We start from the raw sequence: 23264 nt of genomic DNA on the forward strand, positions 1-23264 counted from the left end.
CTGTAAAGTATTGGCCCCAGTATGGCAAAATAGCAATATCCCGAAATATGCAGAGAATGTGGTCAGAAACTGTATGGTATGTTTGAAGTACAATCCCGGTAGGGGAACCCCAACTCCAGCTGGTCATTTTGCGCCTCCAACGTATCCGTTCGAGGTTTTGCAGCTCGATTTCATTCACATGGAGAGATGCAACAATCTGAAGTATGTGCTCGTTGTTGTTTGCGCTTTCTCCAGGTGGGTGGAAGCATACCCCCTTAAGGACAATACTGCCTTGTCAACTGCCAAAGCTCTTGTCAAAGAGTTCTTCCCGAGATTCGGCATGCCTAGAATCGTCTGGAGCGATAATGGAAGTGAATTCGTAGGACGCGTGATGAAGAGAGTGTGTGAATGTTTAGGCATACAACAAAAATTCCACTCGGCGAATCACCCCCAATCAGCTGGATTAGTAGAGTGCTACAATGGCACTTTAAAGCTCAAATTAGCCAAGATCCAAGCCTGTACAGGTCTCAAATGGCCTGACGCCTTGCCTCTAGCACTCTTGTCAACCAGAATGACAGTCCATTCCAGGTTAGGACTTAGCCCCCATGAGATAGTGTTTGGCCGCCCAGCCAACGTCTGGGGCGTGCCAAGGCCAAAGAAACTCAGCGAAATAGAGCACCCCATGCTGCTTGACTATTTGTGCGAATTGACAACTAAATTGCGTGTTTTACACCAACAGGTTCACAGCTCCTCTCCGCCAGCCTCTGACGATCCAGGTCACTCCATCACACCCGGCACGTGGGTCTTGGTGCGGAATTTCCAGCGCACAAACAACGGACAGCCGAGGTGGACCGGACCATACCTGGTACTCCTTTCTACGAGATCCGCTGTTCGGGTGGAAGGCAAAAAGAACTGGGTGCACGGGACCCATTGTAAACGGGTCCCTCTGCCCCTTCCATACGACCGCTGGGTCAACGAAGGAATTGCCGACTCCGAGACAGAATCCATACCTCGCTTCATCCCTTTCAGCGATGCACGTTTAAAAGAAACTGGTACCGAAAAGGAGAGTGATCATATTTTACAAGGACTTGTGCCACCGTCTATACAGTTGGACACTACCGAACCTGAGACATTGTTTGAAGACCACACCGTACCTGGGAAACAACAATATAATCTAAGGTCAAGACAAAGAGACTAATAAAAAACAAACGAATGTGATTTTCCCTTCCCCCAAGAACTGTTTTTGATTTTTCAGCTCTCTCACTCTCAGGAAACTTGCTCATTTTTGATTTTCGAACCGCCATCCGGTTCTGCTGCTAGGGTCGCGGTTGAAGTCTGGGGAGTGCAACTGGGGACGTTTAGGTCAACGGTTCTGGTTGGTCCAAGGGAGTTACCCCGGACTGAACAGAGCGCACTCCCTGGCAGAACCAACCTACCACCGCGGGCAGCAACTAGAGAATGGAGTTTCCTAGGGTAAAGAGACCTACCAGACTCACGAACTTTGAAAGACAATTATGCACTGTACTGGCCAAAAGAAGGTTTTTGATAACATGTATTTTAATGTTGTGTAGCATAACGATGTTTTTGACTGGTTATACTCTATTCAAATTCCAAGTTACTTTTTCAAATGACACCCGGCCACCAACTCCTCCTACTATCTCTCCACACTACTTTCACCCTCTACCTGAACACGAATCTGCCAGAAGACTCGAATTTGTAAATAACTCATTCATTCAACTTCTACACCAACACCAGTCCATAATGAACACATTGAACTGTTGGGTATGCGGACTCATGCCGCACACGACTGATAAGGGTATCCAATACTTCATCCTGCCATTCAGTTATTATGGTTCTCTGTGGGCTTTCCAGACCATGTTCCTATTCGCCCTAGAACCATACCCGACCCGTTCTACTGAAAGTGATTCCAGTAACAAGGCACTAATAGCAGGGATACGAAATATGAGTAGAGAGTTCGACACCTATCTTACGATTCCCAAAGATGAACTCACTCCGTACACTCGTTGGAACGTAACTAAATATGGGGTTTACCTGAGTAAGAGCCAGACAGCAAAGAAATCCCGCCCAGTTTGGATAGTACCCAACCGAGGTCACTTATGTATACAAGGTATCGGCAGGAATCCCAAAGCACAATTAGGAAAGAGTATATGCTCGGAAACTTATGTGTTCGCTTTCCGAACTTCCCCTATACTATTAGCAGCCAAAGGCACGTATTTCGTCTGCCATGACCAAGCTTACACCTGGTTGCCCCCTGACTTCTCAGGTACATGCTTTATCTCGTTTCTGCTGCCTCCCACCTACATGGCCAGAGCAGATTACCATCGGACAAGGACAGCTAGAGGTGTTGTGAGTAAAGACGACACCGCGGGTCAGGAATTCGCTGACTTCGCAAAGGGTTTTCTGCCATTTTGGGGGCCTATGGTGAACAGCAGGAATATTTGCCAGTTATCGAGGATAGTTGAATCCGCCGTGATTACAACGGCCGGAGCCCTTGGCAATTTGACAACCGAACTACAGTCGGATCGACTTATGACCCTTCAGAACCGAGTTGCCCTAGATATCATACTCGCCGATCGTGGTGGTGTGTGTAGAGTGATCCAATCCAGTTGTTGCATTTTCATCCCTGATAACGCACCGACAGTGTACCAGGCCATCTCTAAGTTACACGAGATATCTGGTTCCCTTCACGTAGAAAAAGGGGACTGGTCCTTACTAGGGTGGTTCTGGGAACTGATCGCTACATGGGGATGGAAAACACTGATCTTCATTGGGATGATCTTAGCACTTCTGTTTATGTTCTGCCTGTGTGTACAGTGCGCTCCTGCACTATGTGGCCTCTGTGCTACCTCATGTGTACGGAAGCCTGTGTCAAGGGACGAACTGAGCAACAGAATGATGCTACAACAGCATCTCCACGAATTCCTTCATACAGATTTAGACTCGGATTAACATGAATTATTGCCTTATATGAGGGCAAAAGGAGGGTCTGTGGTTCTGAAATTCTGGACCCTACTGTTGTCCCGGTATCGAGGTCCGATACCCGTGTCCCGAAACATCAACGTACCATGACGAATTTGGTATCGACGAACTGATAATGATTAGGACATCATTCCTATGCATTTGCATCGTGATCGAGACATGCTAACACCCCCGAATCGTAGTTTCCGTCCCGACCCCTCAGACTCCATTTTGTAAACGGTATCCATCTTGTGTCTTGCCCTCATGATAAGTCAATTAAAGGTCGAGCTTGATCTAAAAGGACACGTCCACCTTCCCTGACTTCCCCCTGACCTGTCCCAACTGACTCCCTTGCCTCCAGCCAAACCTGTTTGAGCAGCTCCTCGCCCAGTGGCCAAACACGATAGCATCAATGCACAACATACCACCAACCATTCACCACATACAGATCATGTTTTCTACACACATACACACCTGTCCACGCTCCCTGTTTATGGCCAGTTTTATGACTAGGAGGTGCCTTCTTTTATTGGGGCTTCACCAATATCTGATGGGAGTTCCGGGCCTGGCTAGGTAATCTATCACGAATTGGACATCTAAAATACGGGCTTGCCTACATGACTTCGCTCTTTTGTATTATTGTAGAAATATGTGTATAGCCATATCATAAACTCAAGAATTCTTGCTTGCAGCTATTATTTCTGTATATAAGGAGAAGGCTGGTTCTGTAAAAACGAACAGTCTCCTGAGAACACATGACCCGTGTTTGTCGTGCTTCTAGGACACCTGTTACTTGGTAGCTGCCAATAAAACTTGATCTCTGACTCGACTAGAAGACTCCGTGTTTCTGTGGTCCGGAACAGGGAGAACTCAGAGGTCTTCGGGTGTTATCCCCTGGCACCAAACGGGTTCCTAAAAACCCGTTACCTCAGACCTACCAGACTCACGAACTTTGAAAGACAATTATGCACTATACTGGCCAAAAGAAGGTTTTTGATAACATGTATTTTAATGTTGTGTAGCATAACGATGTTTTTGACTGGTTATACTCTATTCGTATTCCAAGTTACTTTTTCAAATTACACCCGCCCACCGCCTCCTCCTACTATCTCTCCACACTACTTTCACCCTCTACCTGAACACGAGTCTGCCAGAAGACTCGAATTTGTAAATAACTCATTCATTCAACTTCTACACCAACACCAGTCCATAATGAACACATCGAACTGTTGGATATGTGGACTCATGCCACACACGACTGATAAGAGTATCCCATACTTCATCCTGCCATTCAGTTATTATGGTTCTCTGTGGGCTTTCCAGACCATGTTCCTATTCGCCCTAGAACCATACCCGACCCGTTCTACTGAGAGTGATTCCAGTAACATGGCACTAGTAGCAGGGATAAGAAATATGAGTAGAGAGTTCGACACCTATCTTACGATTCCCAAAGATGAACTCACTCCGTACACTCGTTGGAACGTAACTAAATATGGGGTTTACCTGAGTAAGAGCCAGACAGCAAAGAAATCCCGCCCAGTTTGGATAGTACCCAACCGAGGTCACTTATGTTTACAAGGTATCGGCAGGGATCCCAAAGCACAATTAGGAAAGAGTATATGCACGGAAACCTATGTGTTCGCTTCCCGAACTTCCCCTATACTATTAGCAGCCAAAGGCACGTATTTCGTCTGCCATGACCAAGCTTACACCTGGTTGCCCCCTGACTTCTCAGGTACATGCTTTATCTCGTTTCTGCTGCCTCCCACCTACACGGCCAGAGCAGATTACCATCGGACAAGGACAGCTAGAGGGGTCGTGAGTAAAGACGACACCGCGGGTCAGGAATTTGCTGACTTCGCAAAGGGTTTTCTGCCATTTTGGGGGCCTATGGTGAACAGCAGGAATATTCGCCAGTTATCGAGGATAGTTGAATCCGCCGTGATTACAACGGCCGGAGCCCTTGGCAATTTGACGTCCGAACTTCAGTCGGATCGACTTATGACCCTTCAGAACCGAGTTGCCCTAGATATCATACTCGCCGATCGTGGTGGTGTGTGTAGAGTGATCCAATCCAGTTGTTGCATTTTCATCCCTGATAACGCACCGACAGTGTACCAGGCCATCTCTAAGCTACACAAGATATCTGGTTCCCTTCACGTAGAAAAAGGGGACTGGTCCTTACTAGGGTGGTTCTGGGAACTGATCGCTACCTGGGGATGGAAAACCCTGATCTTCATTGGGATGATCTTAGCACTTCTGTTTATGTTCTGCCTGTGTGTACAGTGCGCTCCTGCACTATGTGGCCTCTGTGCTACCTCATGTGTACGGAAGCCTGTGTCAAGGGACGAACTGAGCAACAGAATGATGCTACAACAGCATCTCCACGAATTCCTTCATACAGATTTAGACTCGGATTAACATGAATTATTGCCTTATATGAGGGCAAAAGGAGGGTCTGTGGTTCTGAAATTCTGGACCCTGCCGTTGTCCCGGTATCGAGGTCCAATACCCGTGTCCCGAAACATCAACGTACCATGACGAATTTGGTGTCGACGAACCGATAATGATTAGGACATCATTCCTATGCATTTGCGTCATGATCGAGGCATGCTAACACCCCTGAATCGTAGTTTCCGTCCCGACCCCTCAGACTCCATTTTGTAAACGGTATCCATCTTGTGTCTTGCCCTCATGATAAGTCAATTAAAGGTCGAGCTTGATCTAAAAGGACACGTCCACCTTCCCTGACTCCCCCCTGACCTGTCCCAACTGACTCCCTTGCCTCCAGCCAAACCTGTTTGGGCAGCTCCTCGCCCAGTGGCCAAACACGATAGCATCAATGCACAACATACCACAAACCATTCACCGCATACAGATCATGTTTTCTACACACATACACACCTGTCCACGCTCCCTGTTTATGGCCAGTTTTATGACTAGGAGGTGCCTTCTTTTATTGGGGCTTCACCTATATCTGATGGGAGTTCCGGGCCTGGCTAGGTAATCTATCACGAATTGGACATCTAAAATACGGGCTTGCCTACATGACTTCGCTCTTTTGTATTATTGTAGAAATATGTGTATAGCCATATCATAAACTCAAGAATTCTTGCTTGCAGCTATTATTTTTGTATATAAGGAGAAGGCTGGTTCTGTAAAGACGAACAGTCTCCTGAGAACACATGACCCGTGTTTGTCGTGCTTCTAGGACACCTGTTACTTGGTAGCTGCCAATAAAACTTGATCTCTGACTCGACTAGAAGACTCCGTGTTTCTGTGGTCCGGAACAGGGAGAACTCAGAGGTCTTCGGGTGTTATCCCCTGGCACCAAACGGGTTCCTAAAAACCCGTTACCTCAGTGTTCTGCCAGTGCGGAAGGAGTGGATCCTGTTGAGGGCCTTGTCTCGGATACCAGCGTTCTGGAGTCCTGTGGCTAGGGTGTGGTCGGAGACAGTGTTGAAGGCCGCCAAGAGGTCCAGTAGGACGAGGGCCGTGGTTTTGTGCTGGTCGTGGAGGGAGTGGATGTCATTGATGGTGGCGAGGAGGGTGGTCTTGGTGCTGTGATTGCTTCGGAATCCGGATTGGGAGATGTCCAGGACGTGGTTGGTTTTGATAAAGTCGGCGAGCTGGCCATTGATGGCTTTTTCGATTACTTTGGCTGGGGAGGGGAGCAGGGAGATGGACCGGAAGTTCTTGAGTTCCGTCGGGTCCGTGTAGGATTTCTTCAGGAGGGGGTTAATCTCTGCATGTTTTCAGTCATTGGGAAAGGTGGCGGCTTGATGGAGCAGTTGATGGTTTGGCATAGCTCGGGTGCGATGGCGTATGTGGCTCTGTGGAAGATGTGGTGCAGCCAGGGGTCCGAAGGTGCTCCGGAGTGGATGCTTTTCATGGTCTTTATGGTGTTGTCCGTGGTGAGTCGGGACCAGCTGTGCAGAGTCGGTCGGTGTCGGTTGTGGTGGTTGCTGGCGTGGTGGGTTAGTCCTGGATATCAAAGTTGATAGTCTCGATCTTGTGTTAGAAGGTGCTGAGTATGTTGTAGAGGTCTTGGGAGGGTGGGATGTCTGTGGCCTCGCTGTTGTGTTTGGCAAATTCCTTAATGATGCTGAAGAGATCTTTGCTATTGTGTACATTGTTGGTGATTCTGTCGTGGAGGACCTTATTCCTTGTGGTTTTGAGGAGATGGTGGTGTGCGGTGGTGGCTGCTTTGAAGGCGGCGTGGGCTTCTGGGGTTTTGTTGTTCCTCCATGTCTTCTCGAGTCGTCTACAGATGCGTCTGGACTCTTGAAGAGTGGGATGAACCAGCTTGCTTTCTTGACGTGTTGTTTGCCAGTGGCTTTTCTGAAGGAGGGTAAGGGTTTCAGCGCAGTTTGTGATTCATTGGTGGAGGTTGCGTGCTATGGTGTAGGATGTAGTCGGTGGATGCGAGGGCTTGGGAAGCGATGAGGACGACAATGGCATTGGTGAAAGAGGCACAGGGACCGGGTGGTCTGTAGACGAGGATGCTGCAGAGGCTTGTTTTCGAGTTGGTCTAGATCTGGAAGTGGAGGTGTTCCATGTTGGTCGTTGTTTTGTCTGAGTGGGTGGTCAGGCAGAGGGAGCGTTTGTGGATGATGGCGATCCCTCCTCCTGGCTTGATGTGACAGTCCTTGTGGATGATCTTGTAGCCACCAGGGATGGCGGTGGCTATGTCTGGCGCTGATCTGGAGTTCGTCCAGGTTTCCATCAGGAAGACGATGTTGGAGCGAGGCACCGTTGAGGAGGTCCCAGATCACCGTGGTGTGTTTGTTGAGGGATCATACTTTGAGGAGGATGCACTTGAGAGGCTTCGGTGCCGGGAGGATCGTTATGTTGGGTGAGGGAACGGGGTACGGAGGTGGGTGAAGGTGAGGCTGCAGTGAAGGCTGGATAGTGGGCCGTGGGTGTTGGTCGGCGTCGAGAGCTGGCAGTTATTGTTGCGTCCGGAATTAAGATAGTGGAAGATGCTGGTGTCATAGCGGTGGTGGGTCAGAGGATAGGGGCTGGGCGCTGTCAGGTCACAGATGGGCGCAGATGAGCTTGCCTTTGACCCGCCTATAGCACCAGTGCGCGGGCCTTTTGGTGGCCGCCATTAAGTAGTGTGAGGGGAGGGCTGGTCAGCTGGGAGGTGGGAAGCAGGGAGCCGGAATAACGGTATGCTGGAGGGGCAAGGGGCCGCAGGGGGTCGGCAGTGGTGGGAAAAATGGAAAAACACTGAAGGGCAAAAACTGAGGCAACAAGAGTAAAGAGGCAAAGGGAAAAACAGTGAAAAAAGGCAAGAAGAGAATAAAGGCACAGAGTAGGAGGAAAGGAAAAGAGAGCAAAGAAAAGACAGAATCAGTAGAGGGACATAGGTCTGAAGAGCAGAATGCTCTCCCACTGGACCACCAGGTATGAGGTGCAGGCAGGAGCTTGCGGGTGGAGTAGGGCCTTGAACCCTGACCCAGAAGGGTCAGAGCACACTCAGAAGGCAGCTACTTAGTGGTGGAGCTGTGCGGGGAGAGCAGGTACACTGACCAGGTCAGTGGGCTTGCAGGATCGCTTCTGTGTTGTGCTTCTTATGTAGGTCCTCCATGCCTTAGCTAGTTGTGAGCAGTGTATCTGTTCTATGTTGTGCACCGTGTGCATTTCCTCAATGCTCTAGCCACCATGCCCTAGCTGGTAGTGTCTTTCCTATGTTGTAAACCTTGTGCATTTCCTCTCTGCCCTAGCCTCCATGTCCTAGGTAATTCTGTGCAGTGTGTCTGTCCTATGCTGTGCACCCAGTGCAGGTGCGCAATGCCACAGCTTGTTATGCGTGGTTTCTTTCCTGTGTTACACACCACCTGCTGCACCCCCCACCCTCCTGCATTAGCTGGCTGTGCAGTGTCTCTGTACTGTGTTTAAACTCTGCTTGGTGAGTGTTTCAGGGCTGAGCTTCCTTTGCCACCAGAGACAGCAGGCAACACAGACTTTAGGTTTCCTGACGTTTTAAGTTAAAGGGTGTTTTACTGGGGCAGAATCAAAGTATGTGTTAAATGATGCTAAATTAATGTGCAACCCTTGCTTGAGCAGGGGTCAACGGGCTGACTACTTCCAGGAGAAGGTCTCCAACATGCCAGCCAGCCTCCCCTCCCCCAGGACGGAGAGTGGAGATGATGGACACCAGTCATCAACCGAATCAATTTTGACCCAATTTCCTCGACAGACTCTCTTCTCGCGATTGAGTCTCAAATCAGGCTCTCCCTCTGGTCCATGCCCCACTGATCTTTTGCCCATGGGAGCAAAGGCCATTAACCCTCTGGCTAACCAGCTCATGAACACCTCACTCGCCTCAGCTACTGTCCCCAAGTCATGGACACATTAGGACCTGTCTAATGATAGCCCATCTCGATTTTCCCAGCCCTCTCCAAAGTGCTGGAGAAACATGTTAATCAACAGCCTTCCTGGTACCCAGAAAGCAATACCTTGCCGCACTCTAGGTACTCCGGCATTCGCCCCAGTTGTAGCACAGACACCGAACTAGTGGAGGTAGGCGATGTTTCGAGATGCAGCCTTGATGCGGGTGGCAAAGTGGTGTTGATCATGCTGGATCTGTCAGTGTCAGTCAGCACAATCCCCCACGCAGTCTTTGAACCACCTCCATTCGGTAGGGATTGGTGGACAGGCCTGGATTTGGCTGTCCTCTTCCCTCGAAGATAGGGGGAAAGAGGTGTGGTCTTCTCCCTTCTCCTCTGGACCGGGCCCTCAAGGTGAGAGTGCCGCGGGGCTCAGCCCTGAGCCCTACACTATTTAATGTAGATTTTGTCCCCCTACTATGCCTTGCCGAGACAATGGGTGCCAAAGACGTGACCTATGCTGCCGACACCCAACTACTTTTCTCTTGCGTCAGGGACCAAGCATTCCCCAGCGGAAAAATTAGGAACTGTTTTCCGAAATTTTCAAATGGCTTTTCCTTCATCAGCTGAAAGTAATACGGGAAAGACTGAGCTTCTTTTTCCGGTTTAAGATCACAAATGCCCTGACAGACCTTCTGGCCCAATGATTCCTCCCTCCCCACCTATTCACACGAATGCTATAAAAAATCCAGGTATTACATTTAATGGGGCACTTCGCTTTCTGCCACAAGTCAACGCAATAGGAGAGACCTGCTTTGGCATGTTAAGGGTGCTGAGGAAGTTTCTGCATTATCTGTCATTGTTGGCAAGACAGCTGGTGGTCCAAGCTCTGATTGCATATAGACTGGACTATGGGAACGCTTTATACTTGGGCCTGCCTGACTATCTGGTTAATAAGCTGCAAGAAGTCCAGAATGCGGCTGCCCCCATTTATTTATATATTTATTTGTTGAGATTTATAAAGCGCTCAAATACCCGAGGGTGTCTCGGCACTGCGGACAACAGCATCTACTGGTGAGCGGAGTTACTGATTGTATAACCAGGTTTTGGATATTTTTCTGAAGGTTAGCAAAGACTGACATGATCTAATGTGTAGTGGGAGAGAGTTCCAAAGTTTAGTAGTAGAGACGATAAAACGCTTATTGCCCCATGTCGCAGTCTTGACACGAGGGACCTTCATCAGTAATGCAGTGGCAGAGCGAAGGGCTCTGTTGGGAGGGTACATAGCTAGATCCTTTAATAGGAATTGAGGCCCAAAGTTACGCGTGGCCTTGAAGGCAATGCACACTGCCTTAAACTTGATTCGATTTTTCTCAGAAAGCCAATGATACTGTTTGAGGACATGAGAAATTGCTTTAAACTTGGGAGTTCTGGTTAACATTCTGGCTGTAGCGTTCTGGACAGATTGTAGCTTTTGCGTGACCTTATGTTGTGCATTTACAAATAGTCTGTTACAATAATCTATAGAGGACAGGACTAGAGTGCTGACCAAGGTTTTACCAGCATTCAGGGGGAGGAATGGTAGGATTTTTTTTATCATTCGCAGTTTGTAAAAGTAGGCTGATACTACTGAGTTGGCGAGATGTACAAAGGTCAATTTATCGTCGAATATGACGCCCAGGTTTCTGACTTTAGTTACTGGTATCGGGGGGGGCATGGTAGTGGGCCACCAGACCTGAGACCAGGCTGGGGACAGGTTGCCAATAGTCATGACCTCTGATTTGTCAGAGTTCAGCTTAAGGCAATTGCTGGCCATCCAGCTACTAATGGCCAGCATGCCCTCTTGGAATTCAGCTGCCTTCTTATCACTGTTGTTGTTTATTGCCAGCACCAGTTGGGTATCGTCGGCATTAGATGTGAGGCCCATCCCATGTGATTTGATGATTCTCGCCAAGTCAGACACATAGATGTTAAACAGCGTCGGTCTTAGCGATAATCCCTGTGGGACACTGCACGGGAGGCCCAATTGGGCAGAATGGAAAGTGCCCAATTTTACTGACTGGGTACGTGAGGTGAGAAAAGATGACAGCAGGTCACAAGCTTTAAGCTGGATACCCATTTTAGTGACATGGTCGATCAGGATAGAGAGATCGACCGTGTCAAATGCGGCTGAGAGGTCTAACAAAATAAATGAGGATTGCCCTCCCGCCCTGGTCCAAGTTAAATCTGAAGTCCTCCGATGCATTAATCAACGCTGTTTCGGTTCCGTGCCCATGGTTCTCAGCCTTCCCATGAGAGCACATGTGTCCTCAGCTCTCAGAGAACTGCACTGGCATCCCATAAGAGAGAGGATTGCCTTCAACACCTCACTACTAATTCACAGAGCACTGCATTGAGCATGTTCAAGATACTTGAAAGCAAGAATAGGCCTCTACATCCCTCCCAAAAATCTTCGCTCAGGAAACCTCGTTCTAGCCAAAATGCCACGTTAATGTAAATCCAGAACAGGTGGCAGGTCTTTTTAGGTCTCGGCTAGCCGCGCTAAGCGCGTCTCCGCCGAGACTCTTTTGTCGGCATGTGTGCTTCCCAGGAGACAATCCTGGCCGCGCGCATCGCCTTGGAGGCGATTTGAAAGTGGCACGCGCCGACTGGCACGCGCCGCGCTCGGCCTGGCTGTCTCCTGGGAAGCGCAAACATACCCGGCACACCTCCCCCTGCACGCATGCGCACACACACACACAAGCGCACATACACGCACGCAGAGAGACCGAGACACTCCCCCCTCCCCTCGCCGTCGCACACAGAGACACACACAGAGAAGATAAAGACCTTTAAATAATACGTCCCAATACGTGCTCGCGGGGAAAAGGGAGTGAGGGGTCACCAGTTCGTGGCGGTAGCGATTTAACGGGGCGGTGACGGTGAGTGAAACACACAATCCAGATATCATGCAGGGAAAGGAGTCTTAAAAGTGTGATGTAGACCGCCTCCCCACCCAACCGAGAAACTTCCTCCGTACCTGGGTCAGCCAGGCTCCTCCGGGAGCGTAGCGCGTTTTCGCGCGTGGCTGATCCTCCTTTGGTGTCTTCAGCTCTTCCCGGTTTTCGGCGTCTTTTGGACCCGTTCTTGTCTGTTCTTCTCCTCCTCTTCCTGTCGTCCCGTCCTCCTGAAGTCCTCCACCTGGCTGCTCGGTATCGGAAAGGAGACACACTACCTTCGGGGGTCGTATTCTTTGATTGGCTGCGAGAGAGTGACGTTCTGTTCGGGGGTGTGGTTGGGACTTGCTGCGAACTCCCAGTTAAAGGGACTGCACGAGAAATCTCCGTAGTTCTCCTCTTGGTCACAGTGTACGCGCCAATCGAGTGTGGAAATAAGGTGAGAAATCCTTTAAAAAAATAAATCTTAGTTTCTCCATACCTGAACTCTCGACCCTGTGACAGAGTGTGAAAGGAGAATCAGAGTCAGCCAAAAAGTTATATTCTTGTTATTCAGTATGACCACACAAGCTGGAGCTTTTCTTTTGCATGATCCTAGCAAGTCTTTTTTTCTATTTCCTCATTGGTTTGAGCTGTTGAAGAAGACAACATTAATAATACATTGTTCTCCTCATCGGAATTGTCAAAGTTCTTTTCAATAGCCTTCACAGTATGCATGGGAGGTTTTAGGGTCGATGCAGCTTTGCATCCCTGTGCGAGGTGTCCTTTTTTCCCCACACTTGAAACAAGACTGATTTAGAGCAAAACAAAATCTGGCATGACCCAGGTGAGATTTGCTACAGAATCTGAAACATACAAGTTCAGATTTGCCAAATTTAGTCTTACAGAAAATCGTTGCAGGATTCCACGTCAGACACCAAATTCGGATCTTTGGCAGGATGTTTAACACTAAATTGCTTGACCTCTCCGAGTTTAATAGTTACATTTAACTCTCACATACACAATTGGGAATGTTCAATGCTTCTGGCAAGTCTAAAAGCAGTTTCGAGATCAAGGTCCTCATTGGAAAGCAGTTTCTTTCTATCAACTGATCTCGAATGATCTCATCCTTTGATTCTCTGTAGTTGCATGTGGAGGCTAAAGTTCTAAGGGTAGCAACAAAATCATCGATTGATTCCCCTGGAATCTGGGCACGTTGCAAGAATTTGTGGCATTCGAGTACAACATTTTTCTTGGGGTTGAACCTTTTGTCAAGTGTTTAGATGATGGACGCGTAATCATCAATCAACATGGAATCGCCATGCAGAGTAGTGAGTAGTGAGTAGTGAGTAGTGACTAGTGAGTGCAGAGTAGTGAGTGCAGAGTAGTGAGTGCAGAGTAGTGAGTGCAAAGTAGTGAGTGCAAAGTAGTGAGTGCAGAGTAGTGAGTGCAAAGTGGTGAGTGCAGAGTAGTGAGTGCAGAGTAGTGAGTGCAGAGTGCAGAGTAGTGAGTGCAGAGTAGTGAGTAGTGAGTGCAGAGTAGTGAGTGCAAAGTAGTGAGTGCAGAGTAGTGAGTGCAAAGTAGTGAGTGCAGAGTAGTGAGTGCAGAGTAGTGAGTGCAAAGTAGTGAGTGCAGAGTAGTGAGTGCAGAGTAGTGAGTGCAGAGTAGTGAGTAGTGAGTGCAGAGTAGTGAGTAGTGAGTGCAGAGTAGTGAGTAGTGAGTGCAGAGTAGTGAGTGCAGAGTAGTGAGTGCAGAGTAGTGAGTCCAGAGTAGTGAGTCCAGAGTAGTGAGTGCAAAGTAGTGAGTGCAAAGTAGTGAGTGCAGAGTAGTGAGTGCAGAGTAGTGAGTGCAAAGTAGTGAGTGCAGAGTAGTGAGTAGTGAGTGCAGAGTAGTGAGTGCAGAGTAGTGAGTAGTGAGTGCAGAGTAGTGAGTGCAGAGTAGTGAGTGCAGAGTAGTGAGTGCAAAGTAGTGAGTGCAGAGTAGTGAGTGCAAAGTAGTGAGTGCAGAGTAGTGAGTAGTGAGTGCAGAGTAGTGAGTGCAGAGTAGTGAGTGCAGAGTAGTGAGTGCAGAGTAGTGAGTAGTGAGTGCAGAGTAGTGAGTGCAGAGTAGTGAGTAGTGAGTGCAGAGTAGTGAGTAGTGAGTGCAGAGTAGTGAGTGCAGAGTAGTGAGTGCAGAGTAGTGAGTGCAGAGTAGTGAGTGCAGAGTAGTGAGTGCAGAGTAGTGAGTGCAGAGTAATGAGTGCAAAGTAGTGAGTGCAGAGTAGTGAGTAGTGAGTGCAGAGTAGTGAGTAGTGAGTGCAGAGTAGTGAGTGCAGAGTAGTGAGTAGTGAGTGCAGAGTAGTGAGTGCAGAGTAGTGAGTGCAGAGTAGTGAGTGCAGAGTGTGAGTGCAGAGTAGTGAGTAGTGAGTAGTGAGTGCAGAGTAGTGAGTAGTGAGTGCAGAGTAGTGAGTGCAGAGTAGTGAGTAGTGAGTGCAGAGTAGTGAGTGCAGAGTAGTGAGTAGTGAGTGCAGAGTAGTGAGTGCAGAGTAGTGAGTGCAGAGTAGTGAGTGCAGAGTGTGAGTGCAGAGTAGTGAGTAGTGAGTAGTGAGTGCAGAGTAGTGAGTGCAAAGTAGTGAGTGCAGAGTAGTGAGTGCAGAGTAGTGAGTGCAAAGTAGTGAGTGCAGAGTAGTGAGTAGTGAGTGCAGAGTAGTGAGTGCAGAGTAGTGAGTGCAGAGTAGTGAGTAGTGAGTGCAGAGTAGTGAGTAGTGAGTGCAGAGTAGTGAGTGCAGAGTAGTGAGTGCAGAGTGTGAGTGCAGAGTAGTGAGTAGTGAGTAGTGAGTGCAGAGTAGTGAGTGCAAAGTAGTGAGTGCAGAGTAGTGAGTGCAGAGTAGTGAGTGCAAAGTAGTGAGTGCAGAGTAGTGGGTAGTGAGTGCAGAGTAGTGAGTGCAGAGTAGTGAGTGCAGAGTAGTGAGTAGTGAGTGCAGAGTAGTGAGTAGTGAGTGCAGAGTAGTGAGTGCAGAGTAGTGAGTGCAGAGTAGTGAGTAGTGAGTGCAGAGTAGTGAGTGCAGAGTAGTGAGTGCAGAGTAGTGAGTGCAGAGTGTGAGTGCAGAGTAGTGAGCTGCCTCAAGTGAAGTACTCTGGTACCCAAGGATGACTAGCAAACAATATTATTCACAACGTTGCTTACTTTTCAGCAACATTTGACAGTTTGCAAATCATCTTTATACAACAATTCAGAGTTTGATAACAAATTAATGTAACACATTGTAATATACAATGCCAATAGCTCAAACTTTAATGCTGCGAGACCTATTGCATTGTAAATGCTTGTTTGTTTTTGGGACCATCGCTGTGGAATAAACTCCCACAGGATCTAAGAATTCTTACATCCACCACTCTGTTCAGGAAGAGGGTAAAAACGGGGCTCTTTTCCAACAACTAATCAGTTCACGTCCCGCCCCTTGGTGTCACCCCTGACTGTGCAGAGCACCAGGACACTCCACGGAGTAAAAGTTGTTCTGTATAAGCTCCTCTTGTATCGAACAACTTGTTGGATAAGGGAATGGAAACTATCATGCATTAATATTGAGTAATAGTTTTAATTGTTGGCAAACATGTAGCTAGTTCTAAATGATAACTGCTTTGTTGTTCCCTCAGGGTTATATTCTTTAAAAAGATGATGTTTTAAAAAAAAATTCGTCTGTTTCAGACTCGCATCCCAGAAATGATTTGAGCGACGTGTCAAATGACGGTGATAAAATATCCAGTATCCCTAGGAAAAGGAGCCGAGTGAAGATGAACAAACGGGATTTTATTAAAAGGAACATTGAGGTGGGTGGCACTGTGGAGTAAAGAAACAGCAGCGGCCCCAGTGTGGTTCGGCCATGTCCTGAGAGTTGTCTCCTTCTGTTCACAGTTGGCTCTGGGGAGTAGAGAGGCAGCAGCAACCTCAGCGTGGTCGGACCATGTCCTAAGGGTTGTCTCTGTGTGTCTAAAGTTGGCTCTGGGTTGTAGGGAGACAGCAGCGGCCTCAGTGTGGTTGGGCCATGTCCTAAGGGTTGTCTCTGTGTGTCTAAAGTTGGCTCTGGGGAGTAGGGAGGCAGCAGCGACCTCAGTGTGGTCAGGCCATGTCCTAAGGGTTGTCTCCTTCTGTTCACAGTTGGCTCTGGGGAGTAGAGAGGCAGCAGCGTCCTCAGTGTGGTCATGCCATGTCCTAAGGGTTGTCTCCTTGTGGCCACAGTTGGCTCTGGGGTGTAGAGAGGCAGCAGCGTCCTCAGTGTGGTTCGGCCATGTCCTAAGGGTTGTCTCTGTGTGTCTAAAGTTGGCTCTGGGGTGTAGGGAGGCAGCGGCTGCCTCAGTGTGGTTCGGCCATGTCCTAAGGGTTGTCTCTGTGTGTCTAAAGTTGGCTCTGGGGTGTAGGGAGGCAGCGGCTGCCTCAGTGTGGTTCGGCCATGTCCTAAGGGTTGTCTCCTTGTGTTCACAGTTGGCTCTAGGGAGTAGAGAGGCAGCAGCGGCCTCAGTGTGGTCCTGCCATGTCCTAAGGGTTGTCTCTGTGTGTCTAAAGTTGGCTCTGGGGTGTAGGGAGGCAGCGGCTGCCTCAGTGTGGTTCGGCCATGTCCTAAGGGTTGTCTCCTTGTGTTCACAGTTGGCTCTAGGGAGTAGAGAGGCAGCAGCGGCCTCAGTGTGGTCCTGCCATGTCCTAAGGGTTGTCTCTGTGTGTCTAAAGTTGGCTCTGGGGTGTAGAGAGGCAGCGGCTGCCTCAGTGTGGTTCGGCCATGTCCTAAGGGTTGTCTCCTTGTGTTCACAGTTGGCTCTGGGGAGTAGAGAGGGAGCAGCGTCCTCAGTGTGGTCCTGCCATGTCCTAAGGGTTGTCTCTGTGTGTCTAAAGTTGGCTCTGGGGTGTAGAGAGGCAGCGGCTGCCTCAGTGTGGTTCGGCCATGTCCTAAGGGTTGTCTCCTTGTGTTCACAGTTGGCTCTGGGGAGTAGAGAGGGAGCAGCGTCCTCAGTGTGGTTCGGCCATGTCCTAAGGGTTGTCTCTGTGTGTCTAAAGTTGGCTCTGGGGAGTAGAGAGGCAGCAGCGTCCTCAGTGTGGTCAGACCATGTCCTAAGGGTTGTCTCTGTGTGTCTAAAGTTGGCTCTGGGGTGTAGAGAGGCAGCAGCGTCCTCAGTGTGGTTGGGCCATGTCCTAAGGGTTGTCTCCTTCTGTTCACAGTTGGCTCTGGGGAGTAGAGAGGCAGCAGCAACCTCAGCGTGGTCGGACCATGTCCTAAGGGTTGTCTCCTTGTGTTCACAGTTGGCTCTAGGGAGTAGAGAGGGAGCAGTGGCCTCAGTGTGGTCCTGCCATGTCCTAAGGGTTGTCTCTGTGTGTCTAAAGTTGGCTCTGGGGTGTAGGGAGGCAGCGGCTGCCTCAGTGTGGTTCGGCCATGTCCTAAGGGTTGTCTCCTTGTGTTCACAGTTGGCTCTGGGGAGTAGAGAGGCAGCAGCGTCCTCAGTGTGGTCAGGCCATGTCCTAAGGGTTGTCTCCTTGTGGCCACAGTTGGCTCTGGGGTGTAGAGAGGCAGCGGCTGCCTCCGTGTGGTTCGGCCATGTCCTAAGGGTTGTCTCCTTGTGTTCACAGTTGGCTCTGGGGAGTAGAGAGGGAGCAGCGTCCTCAGTGTGGTTCGGCCATGTCCTAAGGGTTGTCTCTGTGTGTCTAAAGTTGGCTCTGGGGAGTAGAGAGGCAGCAGCGTCCTCAGTGTGGTCAGACCATGTCCTAAGGGTTGTCTCTGTGTGTCTAAAGTTGGCTCTGGGGTGTAGAGAGGCAGCAGCGTCCTCAGTGTGGTTGGGCCATGTCCTAAGGGTTGTCTCCTTCTGTTCACAGTTGGCTCTGGGGTGTAGTGGCAGCAGCGTCCTCAGTGTGGTCGTACCATGTCCTAAGGGTTGTCTCCTTCTGTTCACAGTTGGCTCTGGGGAGTAGAGAGGCAGCAGCGTCCTCAGTGTGGTCAGACCATGTCCTAAGGGTTGTCTCTGTGTGTCTAAAGTTGGCTCTGGGTTGTAGGGAGGCAGCAGCGTCCTCAGTGTGGTCGGACCATGTCCTAAGGGTTGTCTCTGTGTGTCTAAAGTTTGCTCTGGGGAGTAGGGAGGCAGCAGCGACCTCAGTGTGGTTCGGCCATGTCCTAAGGGTTGTCTCGTTGTGGCCACAGTTGGCTCTGGGGTGTAGAGAGGCAGCAGCGGCCTCAGTGTGGTTCGGCCATGTCCTAAGGGTTGTCTCTTTGTGTTCACAGTTGGCTCTGGGGTGTAGACAGGCAGCGGCTGCCTCAGTGTGGTCGTGCCATGTCCTAAGGGTGTCTCTTTGTGTTCACAGTTGGCTTCGGGGGGGTAGAAAGGCAGCAGCGTCCTCAGTGTGGTTGGGCCATGTCCTAAGGGTTGTCTCCTTCTGTTCACAGTTGGCTCTGGGGTGTAGTGGCAGCAGCGTCCTCAGTGTGGTCGTACCATGTCCTAAGGGTTGTCTCCTTCTGTTCACAGTTGGCTCTGGGGTGTAGAGAGGCAGCAGCGTCCTCAGTGTGGTCAGGCCATGTCCTAAGGGTTGTCTCTTTGTGTTCACAGTTGGCTCTGGGGAGTAGAGAGGCAGCAGCGACCTCAGTGTGGTTCGGCCATGTCCTAAGGGTTGTCTCTTTGTGTTCACAGTTGGCTCTGGGGTGTTGAGAGGCAGCAGCGGCCTCAGTGTGGTTCGGCCATGTCCTAAGGGTTGTCTCGTTGTGGCCACAGTTGGCTCTGGGGTGTAGGGTGGCAGCAGCGGCCTCAGTGTGGTCGGACCATGTCCTAAGGGTTGTCTTCTTCTGTTCACAGTTGGCTCTGGGGTGTAGAGAGGCAGCAGCGTCCTCAGTGTGGTCGGACCATGTCCTAAGGGTTGTCTCTGTGTGTCTAAAGTTTGCTCTGGGGTGTAGGGAGGCAGCAGCGACCTCAGTGTGGTCGTGCCATGTCCTAAGGGTTGTCTCATTGTGGCCACAGTTGGCTCTGGGGTGTTGAGAGGCAGCAGCGGCCTCAGTGTGGTTCGGCCATGTCCTAAGGGTTGTCTCGTTGTGGCCACAGTTGGCTCTGGGGTGTAGGGTGGCAGCAGCGGCCTCAGTGTGGTCGGACCATGTCCTAAGGGTTGTCTTCTTCTGTTCACAGTTGGCTCTGGGGTGTAGAGAGGCAGCAGCGTCCTCAGTGTGGTCGGACCATGTCCTAAGGGTTGTCTCTGTGTGTCTAAAGTTGGCTCTGGGTTGTAGGGAGGCAGCAACGGCCTCAGTGGGGTCGGACCATGTCCTAAGGGTTGTCTCTGTGTGTCTAAAGTTGGCTCTGGGGTGTAGAGAGGCAGCAGCGTCCTCAGTGTGGTTCGGCCATGTCCTAAGGGTTGTCTCCTTCTGTTCACAGTTGGCTCTGGGGTGTAGACAGGCAGCGGCTGCCTCAGTGTGGTTCGGCCATGTCCTAAGGGTTGTCTCCTTGTGTTCACAGTTGGCTCTAGGGAGTAGGGAGGCAGCAGCGACCTCAGTGTGGTCGTGCCATGTCCTGAGAGTTGTCTCCGTGTGGCCACAGTTGGCTCTGGGGTGTAGAGAGGCAGCAGCTGCCTCAGTGTGGTTGGACCATGTCCTAAGGGTTGTCTCTGTGTGTCTACAGTTGGCTCTGGGGAGTAGAGAGGCAGCAGCGACCTCAGTGTGGTCGTGCCATGTCCTGAGAGTTGTCTCCGTGTGGCCACAGTTGGCTCTGGGGAGTAGGGAGGCAGCAGCGACCTCAGTGTGGTCGTGCCATGTCCTAAGGGTTGTCTCATTGTGGCCACAGTTGGCTCTGGGGTGTTGAGAGGCAGCAGCGGCCTCAGTGTGGTTCGGCCATGTCCTAAGGGTTGTCTCGTTGTGGCCACAGTTGGCTCTGGGGTGTAGGGTGGCAGCAGCGGCCTCAGTGTGGTCGGACCATGTCCTAAGGGTTGTCTTCTTCTGTTCACAGTTGGCTCTGGGGTGTAGAGAGGCAGCAGCGTCCTCAGTGTGGTCGTGCCATGTCCTAAGGGTTGTCTCTGTGTGTCTAAAGTTGGCTCTGGGGAGTAGGGAGGCAGTAGCGTCCTCAGTGTGACAGACCATGTCCTAAGGGTTGTCTCTGTGTGTCTAAAGTTGGCTCTGGGGTGTAGAGAGGCAGCAGCGTCCTCAGTGTGGTTGGGCCATGTCCTAAGGGTTGTCTCCTTGTGTCCACAGTTGGCCAGAGATGCTGGACACCCCGTTGTTTTGATGGATGACGAGAAACAAAGGATCGAAGATCTGCTGAAGGACGATGAAGAGGATAGCATGCACCCTGAGGCGCTGGTAGGATATTTTTAGAGAACTAGTGGGCCGGCACTATGAAATACCAGAGGGCTGTGAATATACAGTACTATTGGGCAGCTCTAGAGTGATGGGGTTATACAGTAGTAAATGACTGGGATTATACAGTACTATTGGACGGTGCTAGAGGGATGGGGTTATACAGTAGTAAATGACTGGGATTATACAGTACTATTGGACGGTGCTAGAGGGATGGGGTTATACAGTAGTAAATGTCTGGGATTATACAGTACTATTGGACGGTGCTAGAGGGATGGAGTTATACAGTAGTAAATGACTGGGATTATACAGTACTATTGGACTGTGCTAGAGGGATGGGGTTACACAGTAGTAAATGCCTGGGATTATACAGTACTATTGGTCGGTGCTAGAGGGAGGGGGTAATACAGTAGTAAATGACTGGGATTATACAGTACTATTGGACTGTGCTAGAGGGATGGGGTTACACAGTAGTAAATGCCTGGGATTATACAGTACTATTGGTCGGTGCTAGAGGGAGGGGGTAATACAGTAGTAAATGACTGGGATTATACAGTACTATTGGTCGGTGCTAGAGGGAGGGGGTAATACAGTAGTAAATGACTGGGATTATACAGTACTATTGGACAGTGCTAGAGGGAGGGGGTTATACAGTAGTAAATTCCTGGGATTATACAGTACTATTGGACAGTGCTAGAGGGAGGGGGTTATACAGTAGTAAATGAATGGGATTATACAGTACTATTGGACGGTGCTAGAGGGAGGAGGTAATACAGTAGTAAATGAATGGGATTATACAGTACTATTGGTCGGTGCTAGAGGGAGGGGGTAATACAGTAGTAAATGACTGGGATTATACAGTACTATTGGACGATGCTAGAGGGATGGGGTTATACAGTAGTAAATGCCTGGGATTATACAGTACTATTGGACGGTGCTGAAGGGATGTGCTTACACAGTAAGTAAATTCCTGGGATTATACCATACTATTGGACAGTGCTAGAGGGAGGGGGTTATACAGTAGTAAATGACTGGGATTATACAGTACTATCGGACAGTGCTAGAGGGAGGGGGTTATACAGTAGTAAATGAATGGGATTATACAGTACTATTGGACGGTGCTAGAGGGAGGGGGTTATACAGTAGTAAATGACTGGGATTATGCAGTACTATTGGACAGTGCTAGAGGGAGGGGGTTATACAGTAGTAAATGACTGGGATTATACAGTACTATCGGACAGTGCTAGAGGGAGGGGGTTATACAGTAGTAAATGACTGGGATTATACAGTACTGTTGGACGGTGCTAGAGGGGTGGGGTTATACAGTAGTAAATGACTAGGATTATACAGTACTATTGGACGGTGCTAGAGGGAGGGGGTTATACAGTAGTAAATGTCTGGCATTATACAGTACTGTTGGACGGTGCTAGAGGGGTGGGGTTATACAGTAGTAAATGAATGGCATTATACAGTACTATTGGACGGTGCTAGAGGGATGGGGTTATACAGTAGTAAATTAATGGCATTATACAGTACTATTGGACGGTGCTAGAAGGAGGAGGTTATACAGTAGTAAATGACTGGGATTATACAGTACTATTGGACATTGCTAGAGGGATGGGGGTTATACAGTAGTAAATGTCTGGCATTATACAGTACTGTTGGACGGTGCTAGAGGGGTGGGGTTATACAGTAGTAAATGACTAGGATTATACAGTACTATTGGACGGTGCTAGAGGGGTGGGGTTATACAGTAGTAAATGACTAGGATTATACAGTACTGTTGGACGGTGCTAGAGGAATGGGGTTATACAGTAGTAAATGAATGGCATTATACAGTACTATTGGACGGTGCTAGAGGGATGGGGTTATACAGTAGTAAATGCCTGGCATTATACAGTACTATTGGACGGTGCTAGAGGAATGGGGTTACACAGTAGTAAATTAATGGCATTATACAGTACTATTGGACATTGCTAGAGGGATGGGGGTTATACAGTAGTAAATGTCTGGCATTATACAGTACTGTTGGACGGTGCTAGAGGGGTGGGGTTATACAGTAGTAAATGACTGGGATTATACAGTACTATTGGACATTGCTAGAGGGATGGGGTTATACAGTAATAAATGACTGGCATTATACAGTACTATTGTACGGTGCTAGAGGGAGGGGGTTATACAGTAGTAAATGACTGGGATTGTACAGTACTATTGGACGGTGCTAGAGGGGTGGGGTTATACAGTAGTAAATGACTGGGATTATACAGTACTATTGTACGGTGCTAGAGGGATGGGGTTATACAGTAGTAAATGACTGGGATTATACAGTACTATTGGACGGTGCTAGAGGGGTGGGGTTATACAGTAGTAAATGACTGGGATTGTACAGTACTATTGGACGGTGCTAGAGGGATGGGGTTATACAGTAGTAAATGACTGGGATTATACAGTACTATTAGACTGTGCTAGAGGGATGGGGTTATACAGTAGTAAATGACTGGGATTATACAGTACTATTGGACGGTGCTAGAGGAATGGGGTTATACAGTAGTAAATGACTGGGATTATGCAGTACTATTGGACGGTGCTAGAGGGAGGGGGTTATACAGTAGTAAATGACTGGGATTATACAGTACTATCGGACTGTGCTAGAGGGATGGGGTTATACAGTAGTAAATGTCTGGCATTATACAGTACTGTTGGACGGTGCTAGAGGAATGGGGTTATACAGTAGTAAATGACTGGGATTATACAGTACTATTGGACAGT

General features: G+C 49.3%; 1 protein-coding gene across 2 annotated transcripts in view; it reads left to right on the plus strand.

Annotated features, from left to right (window-relative positions):
• LOC144780842 (fibrous sheath-interacting protein 1-like) overlaps positions 1 to 23264 on the plus strand; it is a 746598-nt gene that overhangs the window by 207212 nt on the left and 516122 nt on the right. For both annotated transcript variants that reach the window (XM_078659336.1, XM_078659337.1), the window contains exons 7-8: positions 15896 to 16017; positions 20391 to 20498. In XM_078659336.1, coding sequence (XP_078515462.1) covers positions 15896 to 16017; positions 20391 to 20498 — 230 coding nt within the window. The remainder of the gene's footprint in view (positions 1 to 15895; positions 16018 to 20390; positions 20499 to 23264) is intronic.

The sequence above is a fragment of the Lissotriton helveticus genome, chromosome 9 (genome assembly GCF_964261635.1).
Source record: "Lissotriton helveticus chromosome 9, aLisHel1.1, whole genome shotgun sequence".
Classification (NCBI taxonomy): domain Eukaryota; kingdom Metazoa; phylum Chordata; class Amphibia; order Caudata; family Salamandridae; genus Lissotriton; species Lissotriton helveticus.